The 15,102-nt window shown below is 42.2% G+C and overlaps 1 protein-coding gene across 1 annotated transcript in view; it reads left to right on the plus strand.

The window, feature by feature from the left end:
- Positions 1–2,327: 2,327 nt before the first annotated feature.
- The window catches only part of LOC125888686 (WD repeat-containing protein 49-like), a 37,840-nt gene continuing 25,065 nt past the window's right edge, over positions 2,328–15,102 (plus strand). Inside the window, exons 1-9 of the mRNA XM_049576194.1 lie at positions 2,328–2,580; positions 2,803–3,111; positions 6,205–6,378; positions 6,870–6,953; positions 7,104–7,196; positions 8,360–8,531; positions 12,007–12,174; positions 12,483–12,631; positions 13,272–13,505. Of these exons, the coding sequence (XP_049432151.1) occupies positions 2,500–2,580; positions 2,803–3,111; positions 6,205–6,378; positions 6,870–6,953; positions 7,104–7,196; positions 8,360–8,531; positions 12,007–12,174; positions 12,483–12,631; positions 13,272–13,505 (1,464 nt within the window). The 5' untranslated portion in view covers positions 2,328–2,499. The remainder of the gene's footprint in view (positions 2,581–2,802; positions 3,112–6,204; positions 6,379–6,869; positions 6,954–7,103; positions 7,197–8,359; positions 8,532–12,006; positions 12,175–12,482; positions 12,632–13,271; positions 13,506–15,102) is intronic.

Raw genomic sequence — 15,102 nt, forward strand, 5'->3', positions numbered from 1 at the left:
TGTGGGGCTCATAAAGCAAGCACAGTAGAGACTTAGAGGGGTCGAACAGCTAACTTTTATTTTAGCCCTCTACCAACTTGAAGTGGGATAAAAACGATTTAATTATGTGTCTTCTCTAGACTCAAAATGCTTTCTGACCAAATGCATCAAATCCTGAAAGTGAAATGAGTCAGTTTGTAGGGGCTGTGACACTCAAAAAAATGTATCCACTGATTTATAGATGTCTCTTTCACAGTGTAATCTATTCTATTCTGTAAGCATTTTTGGGCCCCATGGCATCATGTGACAGACCCAGAAGTTGTAATTTCATGTTTGGCCACTTTGTAAAGTTGTCTTGTTGGCTTGGTTCTTTTTAAGGTCACAAAAATGTGGCAAGGCCCGGCAACTTGAGGTGCTGCGTGCATTAAAATTAATTTAGAAATTTAGAGTGAATTAAAAGCTGACAACGCTACCTAGGAATCTACAGAGCCCAGGACCCTGAACAAAGGGCTCACAGGTTTTACAAAAAAATCAGAGGAGCGGTTTTAAAAAAAAAACCAAACAAACAGGAGGATAAAAGTCAATTAAAAGGGGAAATTATTACAATTAAAGATAAGCAATGATGGTACAATTAATCACTAGTGTTAAATTATAAAACACTAAAAATGGCTGTTCAGCAGTCTGCTATAACCCTAACAATCAGTCCGGTCTCATTCAGCAACTCCTTCCGAGGTCCTCCCTTTTGGCGTCACACCAACTCCAGCCTTGCACAACTTCCACGCTGATCCCAAATTGCCCCGGCCATTGGATCTGCAGAAGCAGTGTGTCCCCCACTGCTACCCTAGCTTCAATAGTGTGCCCTGGCCTGCCTCATTATATATAAGAGTACTCACGGTCTTCCTGGGCGACTTCCTGCTGCCAACCCAGGCCTTAGTAGAACGACCTTGGTGGACACTGTCAACTGCACGTCTCCTTGCTGCACTTATCGGGGATGTGGCTGGTGACTCTCAGGAGGACCTCTTCTCTTTCAACTGCTTGGTTTAGTGTCTTCTGCGACCAGCGTGGTCGCTTCCTGCTTCACCCTGCCTCAATAAATCCATCTAATCGGGTCCCTCCGCACCTGTTGTTCATCAGGTGATATGCCTCTGGGTGTGGGTGTGTCTTTCAAGTTCATAAAAAACGCACCTCAAAACAGACTAAAAACAAGCAAAGCGATTAAAAATACAGCCACAGCAACCCAGATAAAATCATATAAAAACACACAAGGTTAAATAAAAGCACAGCACACTGATTAAAAAAATTGCAAATGAATAATAAACACAGCAAAACATGACATCAACACAGATTTTTGACCCAATACTTATTTTCAGGTGATTATTTAAAGACTAATAAAAACATATTATATACCACTGCTACCAGGAGACGCCTCTAAAACCTACACATTGGACCTTTAAGTTGTGTTGTAAAATTATGTACAATTGAAAGCACTTTCATAAATGTTGGATATGTTTGTTTGTTCAAACACTTGTATATCGCGCTTGAGCTCAAAATATGGGCCTCTTTTTGTGTTAATTCATGGAACTGTGTAATCTCATAAAGACTGATGCCAGCTTCTTGCCCCAAAACAAGTCAGGATGTCTTTTCATGCATTACTGTGACATATCTGTTTCAGCCTAACACTTTCTGTCAGTGTAAATAAAGAGGTGGATGAGCCATCATATCAAGATCATGTTGCAGTTAATCGGCATTATAAAAAACATAATAGCTGCAGCAAAGCATTGATTTTTGCTTTCATTACACACCCTGTCATCTAAATTTCAGCTCGGTTTGATGCCGCTTCCAGTGAATTTGTCTCATAAATGTTTATGTGGGGCTGGAAATGAAACCGAGGGTTTGCTGTCGTCTACCCTTTGTAGTGCCTCATAAAAAACTTTTTTCATCATCTCACATTTCTGCCTCAGACCTCAAACATGCTTTTAATCACCTAACAGGCTAATTTAAGAAATCCTACCTTGTATTCATGCTATTATTCATGCCGCTCACCTACCTGATTCAGTATTTTATTTCACATTACCTGACATAACAGGGACTTGACATGCTTTGGCAACCTGCTGCCTCCTCGAACTGTTCCCAAGACATCATTCAGGGGACCTATTCACCCACCTTTGAAAGCCACTGAGCTGGGGTAAATTTCTGTTGAAAATGAAAGACCTTTGCACACCATTCAGCGTAGGCATGTTTGGATAGAGTGAAAAGAGCCAACAAAAGAAGTCTGCCGCTGCTGTGACTGTGCCGCATGATTATGTGACATGACAACACGCTGTGAAACAGATATAGAAGGTTACTAAGGGATTACCTGAGCTGGGAACATCTTGTTTCATCATATAACACCTAGAAAAGCAGGGGAGCTATTATTTTACTGTGTGTCTTCAGGACAGACTCTCTCACACACACACATGCTTTGCCTTCCTGACCTTGTCGGGTATGTAGGTGATTGATTGACAGGTCTGAGCTGTAACCATGGGAACGAGGATGGAGGTGGCACAGCTTGAGAACAGGATGAACACTGACGACTATAGAAAGCTACAGGGCCTTTTCGTGGTGAGTGTTTATTCATAGGCTCATATTACAACACCTTTAATTCACAGGAGAAACACCTAAAAAAGAGTGTTATAATTAATACTGTATCTCTGTTTGGCAGCACTGCATAGTACCACACCTCCAGGTCTCAAAAGAAATGCTTTAGAAACAGAGTCTGCAGCACCTTAAAAGAGACTGTTTATCTGTGTGCAGACATTGTGCAATGTCTCCCGTCTCCCACAGGACCCCTCGGGTGCACCGCGCTCCTTGTCCAGAGCTGAATTCATCAATCTGGCTTGGTCATCAGTCGGTCGTGGTTCCAAGGAGGAATATGGCCTCCTGTTTGACAGCGTGGTTGTCACTCAGGAGCACCGTGGCCTCCTCCTGGATATTGACGCAGTGAAGGAAGAGGGACGTGTCGACTGGGGAGGCCTGTGCTCTTTCCTGCTCCTGGAGCTCTCTGATAAAGTGAAGAACACCAGAAGCAGTAGCGTGCCTTGCTGGAAGCCACCGCGCACTTTGACCTGTCCGCATCGGGACCCAGTTCAAAAGGTAAAAAGGTCACCAATCTCTTGGAGGCTTTTTTAAGAACAGAAGAGTCTGTTATGAGGGTTGGAACATGTTGCCCATTTTAACAAATGATGTATTGCAGCACATTATCTGAAAAACATTTTGACATTGACTGACTGGAGAATCCAAAACTCTGCTGACAGGGTGGAATTCCACATTATTAAACATTGTGCAAGGAAAAGTGCGAAAGTATTAGGGTCTTGCTCATCAAAAAGGCCCACCTCTTTTGAGATAAATGGCTCTGGACTCCTTTAAGTTTAACATCTATCAATTAATATGTAAATGAAGCGGCCAGTATAAAGTGCCTACTGCTGTGGATAAAGTGATGGCTCACCACTTTAATCTTTCAATCCTGAGAATGTCAAAATGTCAGAATGTTGTGTAAGTTGTTTTCCAAATGGCTGGAAGGTTTTGACCCCTATAGCTCAGATCGGTCTTAGAGAGGCAGACAGACTAATGGGGCTTGGTAGACTCTAATTTCAGTTTATAACACTGTCGGTAAAGGGTGGCACAACTCATGCAGGGTAGCGAAAAATATATTTAAAGCTACACTTACTCAACTAGCTGTTGAACAGTGTTTAGTATCTAAAGACCTAATATTTCTCTGAGACTGCCCATTGTTTAGATGGCCCAAAACCCCAAAGTCACAGTAGTTCGAACAATGTCCCATTTTTGTGACAACCTGTTCTCCTTAAAACAAATGCCCATTGCTCCAAAGTCCAGTTTTTCCAAAACACATGTGTCATGTCTTGGCTTTAAACACCCACATTTGGTGGCACAAAAGCTGCTTGAAAAATAGCTAAGGGTCGATGAAAAACACCTGGATTCAGTGGCGCAAATGCTGCCAGGAAAAGCTAGGAAAAGTTGTTAAAAATGCCCAAGATTGGTAGCTCCAATACCATGGAGAAATGCCGCAAAAGTTTGGTAAATCCACCCGGGATTGGTCGCTTGATCGCAGCTGAGAAATGCAGCAAAGGGTCAGTAAAAACAACTGGGTTTGGTGGTTCAACTGCCACTAGGAAACACTGGGAAGAGTTGGTAAAAGCTCCCAAGATCGGTAGCTCGAACACCGCAAAGGGTCAGTAAATCCACCTGGGTTTGGTGGCTAAAATGCCGCTGGGAAACACTGAGAAGGGTTGGTAAAAAAGGCCTGAGAATTGTAGCTCGAACACCACAAAGAATCAGTTAAAAAAGTCAGTGATACCTTGAATGCCACTGAGAAATGCTGCAAAGGGTCAGGAAAAACAACTGGGATTGGTGGCTCACATGCCATTGGGAAATGGTGCAAAGGTTTCGGTAAAACCACCCAGGATTGGAAGCTCGAATGCTGCTGAGAAATGTCACAAGGTGATGGTGAAAACACCCGAGATCGGTAGCTCAAACACCACTGAGAAATGCTGCAAAGGGTCAGTAAAAATGACAGGGATTGGCAGCTCAAATGCCGCTGGGAAATGGGGCAAAGGGTCAATAAAACCAAACAGGAGTGGTAGCTGGAATACCGCTGAGAAATGCCTTGAAGGGACAGAGAAACCAACCTGAATTGGTAGCTCGAACACAGCTAACAAATGCTGCAAAGGGTCAGTAAAAACATCTGGGTTTGGTGGCTCGGATGCTGCTAGAAATCACTGGGAAGGGTCCGTAAAAACACACGAGATTGGTAGCTCGAACGCCACAAAGGATCGGTAACACCACCAGGGATCGGTAGCTTGAATGCAGCCGAGAAATACTGTGAAGGGTCAGTGAAACACCCGGCATTGGTGGCTTAAACACTGCTGAGAAAGTGAAACTAACTGCAGGGAGTGGGCTTTTTCGGAGAATCAGGACTTCAGAGCATTAGGCATCTGTTTTGGGATAACAGAATGTCAAAGAAATTGGTCCAATGGGACATTTTTCGGACTAATGGAGCTTTGGAATTTTGGGCCTTTGGAACAATGGCATAGCACTTGTCTCTCTGTGTCTGCTAAAATTGTATAGAGGCCGCTCTTTGCTAACATGTTAGTTTAGCTTCTTTTCCACATGTTTTTGGTATGCCACGTATTTTCGCAGTTTCTTGCATTGGTCTTACTGATTAGCTGAAATATACTGGGGTTTTTGGCTAATTGCTAATCTACTGCCGTGTAATCTCATTAACAGTAGAATTTCAGCACCTTGCCACCTTTTTACCAGCTTCAATGAGACTAAAAAATCAAGGGAACTGATTCTAAGTCGCACTAAAACAGTTGTTTCACTGGGACAGGCTAGCTTGAAAAGTAGGCTGGATGTTGGCTCTTTATAGCAAAGGCAGCCACACAGACAAGTCAAACTGAGCAGCAACGTGCAGTCAGTTTTAAGAGAAGCCAGCGCTGCTCCATTTGGTACATCTGAGAAAAAAAGTCACTTAAATCTCGTCGTTCCAGTGACTCACCTGCTCTTGATAAATAGGTAATTAGAATAAGTAACGATAAATACTTGACATGCCAATCTGAGGGATCCGAAGCCTGCAGTTGGCTGTGGGAGAGTGACCCAGTCTGCAGTAATTACATCAGCAGTACATCTAAGCCCTGACCTCTGTTCTGTACGTATTAATAAACCTCTTCTTTCATTAAAGATATTCAGTGTCTCCTCCTCATCAGACACAGTCAGCTCAGGCATTTTTTTCTGCTGCTCTCAGTTTTTTCTCCTTGAAGCTCAGCCAATAAAATGGCACCATTCATTAATCCTTTTTGTTTTATTGGTTTTAGCGCGGGAGAACATGACGCTCTGCTCACTTTAACTCACAATGAGAGTAAGATGAAGGGTGGAGCTCTTGTTTGATGAAGTCATTATGATAGTGTAGTTTTATGGCAGGAAAGGAAACTATTTATAATATATATAAGGATGTTTTAATCTTCAAGGTTGTCGCCCCCATTTGACTAATTAATGTCACATTAAAACGCTACATGCTGAATGACAGAGAGCTTTAAAGCTGAAGGTCAGTTTCACAAAGTGTAAAGTAAGCAGAGTCTTTCTGTGGCTTTGCACCGATCCATATATTTGTCCGGGTTAAATGTTGCTGTGTTGTGATGTCCTCTGGTCCCCCAACCCCCCCCCCCCCAGGTGTTGTACCTGCAGAGTTCAGGTCAGTATCTGACCGTGAGCAAAGGAGGAACTGTGGGGCTGCGGGACAGAGAGGACATGTCCCTCCTGCACACACATCGACTGCAAAACAGCACCGTCACACCCAAAGACCTCTGGGTCACAGACATGGTGCTGCTGCACAATGTAAACAAGGTGACTTGCACATTTAGAAACACACACACAACAAACAGCCGGTCAATCAGTCAAATTATAGATTGGTGTCCTGGTTGTGTTGCCAAATCTGGGTCTTGCAGCAGAGCTTACACAACTGAAAAACTGTTTATTAATTATTGATAAATACCCTGTGTTATTAGAGCAGAAGTAAACAAGCATTTCATTCAATAAATAAATCATTGATCATTCACACTGGTTAATGGCATCGCAGACATGAAGTCATTGCATAATGCTTAGAAAATAAACATGAATTTTTCAGTGATAAGACCATCAATTATTGATTGACAGTTATACAAATACAGATTTGTGGGTAACTGATATAATGCTGTTGCATAACACGTGAAGATTTTCCAGTTACTGTCAGCATCAATTATCAGTCAGAGGAAATCATTATAGGATCACACTGATGAGTTGAACCGCTGTCTTTCTGCTCCTAATCAACACCAATCACTCCTCTTCTGTATTCTCAGATAGCAGTTTCTTTCACAAGTAAGGAGGTGTGTTTTTATGACTTACTATCGAAAGTGGAGTTCAGCTGCAAGTATAAACTCCAGGTAAGAGCTACATCGTTCCATTGGTTTTTAGCATTTTCTACCATCACACTCTGGATACTGAGCTTCCAGAGTATTTATAAAATAACCTGAAAAAGCATAGATGGACATGAGATATAACATTACACACACATAACTTCTTTTCCTCTGTAGGGTTTGAAGTTTACTCCGTGGTGTCTAGACTACTGGGTGGATCCTTCTCAACCGGATCAGGCCGTCCTCACCATAGGAGACATTGGAGGACAGGTGATACAGAATAACAGACTTTTGGCAATAACTGTGTCTGAAAAATGAAATATTTGTATCACGTTAATAACACACATATGATAATATTGTTGAAATAATACAGCTCCTCTTAAATAATTTCTGCTTCTTTCCACCTAGCTTCATTTGTATTTTGAGTGTACCTTAAAGCTTCAGTTAAAAGCTGAGTCTCAATTAAACACAGAGTTGCTTCTACTGGCTGCAGTTGAAAATTAGCCAGCTGGCTATCTCTGGCACTTTTACAGAAATGTTGATTAATGTGCATTGTCCTTATAGATTAAATAAAGTAAAGTAAAGCTGGGTGCGGCTACACATTTTGACAAATAAACGCAGGTCCAAATTAGATGCCAGGTCTGGTTGTCATTGGTTCTTTGAATGCCAAAGAATTATCCATTTTTATTACTAATTTATCACTATTTAATACTTATCTTTATATATGAGCCCAGTCCTTGAGTGCATCTGAATTTCGTTGTATGTTTGTACAATGACAATAAAGAAATCTGAAGATATGAAACCTCTTGTAGCCCACTGGGTTGTTGGCTAACCGCTTGAGATGTTTAAACTTTTGCCAATATGGACATGCTACACATTATTAGCTCAGTTAATTCTCCACACTTCAGTCGTTCAGTTCATTTTACCGTAACTACGAGCACCAAAGTATAATTCATTGAGATTTACAGGCACGATAAACGAGAGAGATATGTGTCCATTCCTCGATTATTAATGTTCCTCTAGTCCATAAGCGTCCACTAATCAAAAGAATCAAAACAGATTTTCTTCAATTAATCCAAGTTGTGAACAGGTTTTAAGATGTTAAAGAGAGATGTTGTGTTCTCTTTTTTATACAAGAAATATTCATACTGGTTTAAATAAATAATTTGATAGTAGTTCCCATTTTTGCTGTTTTGTAATTTTATTATTATTATTATTCATTTATTTTAATTTTAATTTAAATTTAATTTAACTTCTTTTTTTTAATGTATTTTTAGCATCAATTCTTGTGGCCACAATAATTTTATAGTGAAAATCTGATTTCCTGCCAACCATAGTCAGAGATCTTTTTTGCATTTTTCTGCATCACCTGGATGTGTTCATCAGTCTATGGCTCCATAACTGTGTGTGTGCATGTATGTGTGCTGTCCCAGGTCAGTGCTTTATATTTTACCTCAGCTGAGATCTCTCTGTTTGAGAGACTCAGCCTGCGGACGGACTCAGACTCAGCAGACATCGTCCTGTGGGACGACCTGGTCAAAGGAAAGCATCACTGCTGTTACACTGTGACGCACCAAGCTCACGCACCTGCCTGGGTTAGAAAAGGTAGGAAATACACACATGCTTATAAAAAAGTTTACTTAAATGTGTCGTCAGGAAAAAAAAAAAAATCATAGATGAAAACTATAAAGTCTCTTTCTGATGATAGCCTGATGTACAAATGCACACAAGCATGTGTTTGTTGTAGCTTTGTCATTGTTTCCTCCGCTCTCCATTGTCCTGTCTCAATCCACACTTCTCTGTTTACACTGCTATTTCATATTGTATGTAGATGAAGCAGAAATAGAAGATGAGTTCCAACATGCCAAAGTATCAGAAAGCGAGTTTCATGTTAGCTAATGGGACTCAATCCTGCTGCTCGTTCCTGTAACTGCGTTCACGTGGGGCTGCAAGTCAGAAATGAGTGGCTCTGATTACAGAGACACACACAAACACACACTCTCACCTTGACACCTGCGATGAGAGCCACTGCCTGTGCTGGCTTGCTCACATTTTCATTATCGCTACAATAATGGCTTATGCAACACCATGGAAACGCTTGGGTGTGTCTCTGTCGCTGGTGCGCACACACCAACACACATGCAGCGAGTCCTGAGTCATCCACTTTATAGTCTTGCATAGCCAGACTTTTGACTATTGGCATAAAGTCACGGGCTTGAGGTCTGGCCTCCTGAGACTCCCCCACTTGAGCTCAGCCTGGGTAACAAAGAGGTCGCTTAGTTGTATCTCAGTTGCATCATTCGCACAGAGCCCCTCTGAAGAGTCACTGGGCTGTTTGATAATGATTCAGCCGAGGCAGCGCTCTGAGACTAGCTTGGCTGAAAGGGGAGATCCTGATAAAGGGGGAAAACAAGAATAAAGTACATATAAATAACCACAACAAATGGGAAAACAAAGGGAAAACAAAAAAGGGGGAAACAGAGGAGACAGCGCCAAAACATTAAAAGCGTTGCTTAATTGAAATTTCGCAGGCTGTGTGTGCGCATGCATGCAGAACAACAAGAGAGGGTGCACACTAAGGTTTGCTGTCTGTGTGTGTGTGTATGTGTGTGTGGTGTTTTGAGAGTGTGAGAAAGGAAAGGAGGGAGCTTGTGCGACTGTATATGTGTGTTTGCATACCTCTGGGGTGCTGGTGCTGTTTCTTTTGAAGTTGCCCACCCTGCAGTATGAGTGGGCTGTGTACCATTAGACATGGCTGGTTATCCAGACCTCCAAACCTTCGGGCTCACGGGCCACCAGAGAGAGGAGGGGGAAGGTGGGGAGGGGGGAGGGGAGGAAGGAGGGAGGGAGGGCGGTGGAACTGAGAGGAAAAGTGAGAGGAAATTAGGAGGAAATTGGGATGGACACAGAGCCGAAAGGACAAGGAAGGAGAACTGTGGGAAGTGTGTGTGAGAGAGAAAGGCATTAACATATCTGCATAATGTTGCGATCAAAGAAGTGAAATAGGACATTATGGAAAAACGTCAGCGTGTTGGTAAAATCTCTCAAAATGTGCGGCGATTTGGTGCAGGACAAAAGAGGCTTGCTTTGATGTAAATGACTCTCGCGGTTTAAATTCTAAACTCACAGCAATAAAAGTGTGTCATTACATACAACGCTGGCTAAAGCCGTATGTGTATCTGCATCACAAATAGCTGGATTTATGATTTGTGTGTGTCAGTGAAAGAGAGAAGGCCTCATTAATCAATGATGAGTCATGCAACGCTGTCTGAAAATCCTCTGATCTTTTAATTCACAGGCGGGAGAAAAGACGTGGTGTATGAAATGCAATCAGACGTAATTATTTGGTCTAGCAATGCGGCTGACCTCTGACCTGCGACTGTCACATGCCATCTCGCATCCCGCACTTATTTGTGCAGTATTTGAAAGCTCGGCAGCCTCTAATGGAGACGTGTGGCATCCAATTTAGCTGTTCTCAATCAAAGCGTTAATTGAGACGGATGGTGATGCAAGATCCATTACATTTTCTGTAATACCAGTGAGCAAATCAAACCGGCCCTAATTCTATGCTGTGCTGAGCGCCTGCGGATTGGTTGGTTTACTATACAGCAGGGTTGCGGTCAATGCACATTTAGCACAGCCATTTCAGAGAGTGGATGTCCTTCAGAGTTCTGGTAGTGAAAGCATTTTGGCATGAGAGGGATGAAGTAACTAATGAACAGTGTGTCATCATCAAAATGTGTTGCAATGTTGTTTTTACGTTGAATTTGTCGGAGTTTAAACTTATTTATTCCCTCTGCTGGTAACTTCTGCTGCATTATTGCTCCACGCAGAGGGGCTGCTTGGAAGCCAGTGGCCTTCATTTAATGATTGTTTCCTTATTTCCTCTCTTAAACTGAGTTTGCATGAGGAAACTTAAAATCAGATCTGTGCAGATAAACATTTTAATTAAGTGGCAGTACTGTTATCTGTCAAATGGAGACTTTCCCTGTCTCCTATAAATTATATTTGTATATTGCTAAATTGCATTCATAATTATGTTGTAGTGACAACTTAATTGCTGCCTGAATTATGCTCAGAGACAGTGTGTCTTTGAGTCAATTAAATTAATGCACCATGCTCGATTTGCAAGTAGGTGGTCAGGTTGGATAGAGGCAAAGTACAGGACTGTGACACCAGAGTCTCGAGTTTGCTTCCAGTCTCCTGTGTGTGGTTAGGTTTAGGCAGCAAAAGCACTTTGGTTAAGGTTGGGAAAGGTTGTGATTTTGGTTAAATATTGATAAAAAATCTTATAATAGAAAAATTGTGCTGCGGTCACTATGAGTGGATAATGTTTAAAGAATGTCCATTTTGCCAGGAAACAACTGAGCAAGTGAACATTTTGTGTCAAATTTTTGCAACTTGCCAGCTATGTTAATTAGAAACATTTTCTCTTTTATATTTATAGAAAACATATTTCGTTCAGCAATACTTTTCCCTCAAAAAACATGTTTGTATATAAGAAAAAAATTGTTGCATAAAAAAAAAAGCCAATGCAGAAGTGCCAAAAACTGCAGTTCCTTCAATGGCCACTTGAGGCTGGCTCCTAAGGCGAGTCAATCCCCACAAGCCCCCCTTTCATGTGGGTGGGGTTGTTGTCACTCACTGCTCCATCCAGCACTCACTGTATTTCCTCCTTTATCAGTCTGCACCTTGTTTATCGTCTACAGAACGAGGCAGAGTGACCATCCTCCATTGACCAATCAACAGACTGCAGTGCTCACAGTCACTTCTGGCTCCAAAAAAAACAAGCTTTGTCCATTATTGTATAAAATCTATGATATAAATGTAATTCCTAGGGGACAGAAATGCCAAGAATACACACATTAACCAAGTGATGTTTACTTTCAGAAGTTGGTTGCAGTTCTACATTTGAAACCAGCTGTCTCACCAGTGCCTGGTGCATTATTAACAATAGATTTCCAGGGTAAACAGCAACCACAACAAAACAACAATAAAACAAAGATAAGACGAGGCAAAAAGTTAATTAATTTCCCTAACTGTCTGTTTGTATATCTGTTAAACCTAATTTACATTGCAGTACGTTACCTGGGCTCGCTGGAAGCCTTTGTGTCCTGTAGCACCAGACCGCAGAGCAGCATGGTGATCGGCTGGAGGGAAAAGGAAAGCAGGAGTCTACGAGTCACTTCTTTCTTTACAAAGAGGGGTGTGTGGGACATGGACCACCACCATGGACTCAACCTGATAGGTGGGTACCAGTCAGACTTGTAATATTTACTAGTGAATAGTTCACCATCGGGATAGTTTGATTTATATAGCCTGAAATCCACAATTTGTTGGAGAGGGTGAAGAAAGTGCAAAAAAACTTTCCCCAGAAAAGTTGTACGTGTTTGGTTGGCACAGTGGAAAGGAATCTTTGCTATGCTCACACAAAGGCATAAAGAGGCATCAAAACTATCAAATGATTTTTTTGAAGGAGACTAAAATCAGCATGGTTTACTATAATTAATTGCAGCTAGCGCTGCTGCTAATTTGGGACTCTCTGATTGGTTGCAGCCACAGCAGGTGTGGATCATCAGGTCTTGCTGTGGAACCCTTATGTGACTTCAGAGCCGGTTTGCAGGCTCGTCGGGCACACAAGCCCCATCGCCGCAGTTCAGTTCATGCATACCAAGCAACAACTACTCAGCTACTCCAAAGATAAGGTAGGAGTGTGAGTCTGTGTGTCTCTGTGAGCAGCAGCGCTCTGCTAGAGACGATAATGTACTGATAAAGAGCCCTATCACTGTAATATTAATTGTAATACCTTGCAATAATTGCTGCAGAGGAAGGAGGCCACGGTGCAGATGATCGGTAGCCTGTTTCACACTGTTGCCATTATGAGAGCTGGTGTCTCTCAAAATGAGGACCGTATCTTTAAATCCTTCTTCTCTCTGGTGCAAAGAGGATGTTAGTGCTTGTGCTGCTTTTCCTCTCCCCCCTTGTAGCGCTGTGCATGTTTGCCTTCTCTTTGGCTTTTCTGAAGATAATGAATATTTTAGAAGTGATTTATGTTCCATCTGCCTTCTGCTCAAACACCATCTGCCATTGCAACAAACTCTGAAAGGCTTTACCTCGGCTTCCTCTGGAAGAGCTCCTGGAACAGCGACAGTCATCTTGTTGTGTGCCGTAAAGCAATATAGCTGAGTTCTTGTGAATTTTGACTAAGTGGCACATTGTGCACAGGCTTCTAGTGTAGCCATTCTTCTTGGCACTTCATGTATTTGCTCTGTAATTATGATAACGTCTCGTGATATTAATTGGCTTTCATAGTTCTGAAGTACAATGTACTCATAAACTTTCCAGGTCCTGTGTCTATGGGATGTATCTCTTCAGAAGTGTGTTCACCGTCTGGCTGGTGTCTTCCCAAAGACGCAGGAGGACACACACACCGTCCTGTTTCTCCACGAGGAGCATCAACTCCTCTTGCTTTCCTTCAACAGTCTGCTTCTCCTGCTGGAGACCACGAGGGAGGAGAGGCGGACCAGCAGCCATGAGCACCCTGTTACCTGTGTGCTGTATAATAGTCTGTTCAGACAGGTACACAGGTCAAGTAGCTCCCTGAGACTTTATTTTTTTGATTTTCATCTCTTTAATTGTTTATGCTGATCTTTATCCAGAGACATATGGCAAGCAGTAGGCAGCCAGTATGGTGTTTTAAACTGAACCGCAATTGACGATGCAATCTCAATTTAGAGTCCATTTATTAGCCACTCCAGAGCTTTCAGCTGTATCACACACTCTTCATCAGTAGATGGAGTTTGCCTACATGTTCAAACATCAACTTTCTTCTAGCCATTTAAAGGCTTCCCATCCATTTTGTTTCAAGTTCAAGGTGATCTCTACTCTCCCCCTGAGGGAAATTTGTTTTGCAGCCAGGGTTCAGGTACTCCGGCTTCCTCCCACAGTCCAAAGACATGCAGGTTAATTGGTGACACTAAATTTACCATGGGTGTGAATGTGAGTGTGAATGGTTGTCTGTCTCTATGTGTCAGCCCTGTGATAGTCTGGCGACATGTCCCGGGTGTACCCCGCCTCTCGCCCAATGTCAGCTGGGATAGCTGACATTGGGGACAGCTCCAGCGACCCCCCAAGAGGATACGCGTTTACGAAAATGGATGGATGGATGTATCAGTATGTCCTGTGCACCCATTTCCGAATAAAGAGGCAAACTCTTGCTAAAAAATGTAATTTAATTAGATTTAATTCTAAAAAAAAAAAAACACGGGGAACCTATTTGTAACAGTTTGCACATGGGAATTTTTAGTGTGTGACACATCAAAGGCCCTGATTGGCAGCCAGTTTGAGGGATGATATCATTTAAAAGGTGAAAGCCGTGAGCGCGACAAAGGATTCCTTTATTGCACAGAGCAAATTACAACAAAGCGCCAGTAAAGACGACCTACCACCGACAGAAAAGAGAGAAAAATCTGTCAGTAGACAGTATCACGAAAGCTACTCTTCTTTCTTTTCTTATGTGTTTTATTTTATGTCGTGATAAGAGCGAAAACATGTCATAGAAGCTATTATGCACAGATATGAATACAGGTGTGCCTTGAGATTTTGGCTTGCCCCTTAGTGTGCCTTGGGCACAAAAGTAAAAACCACTAAATCAACAGAGCCACGGCAGAGAAATGGAAATTCATATCATGCCAAGTAGGCTACACATGAGCAAGAGTGCAAAGTTCAAGTGTGAGAAGAACGTGCGAAGAATACAGCCAGAGTGCTACTGCTATGAAGCATATCAACAGGACTTAGGATGAAGGACACGTGAAATCTCTTGGTGCTCCTAACAGCTGCCCTGAAACAACGTCCAGAGGGCAAAACGCTTAAATTCATCCATGAGTGGAAGGTCATGGATGAGTTTAGCATTAGTCCTTCGAAGGACCTGCCTGTTATAAATGTCTAAGAGTTTGATCTGACTCCTCCCTCTGCCTCCTCTGTGAAATCTGACTGCACACTTTGTTAAGACTTCCAAGTCTGTTCTTACTGGACATATTTAGATTAATAAACCAAACATTTAAAACAGATTCAATGAAACATCTGTAAAAGAGAGTCTGACCTCAAAAGCAATGTAAAAAGACTTCACCTTACTCAGACAAAAGTCTCTGGACCTTTGTGGAGGTAGTATCAACCA

This window comes from Epinephelus fuscoguttatus, linkage group LG5 (genome assembly GCF_011397635.1).
Source record: "Epinephelus fuscoguttatus linkage group LG5, E.fuscoguttatus.final_Chr_v1".
NCBI lineage: Eukaryota > Metazoa > Chordata > Actinopteri > Perciformes > Serranidae > Epinephelus > Epinephelus fuscoguttatus.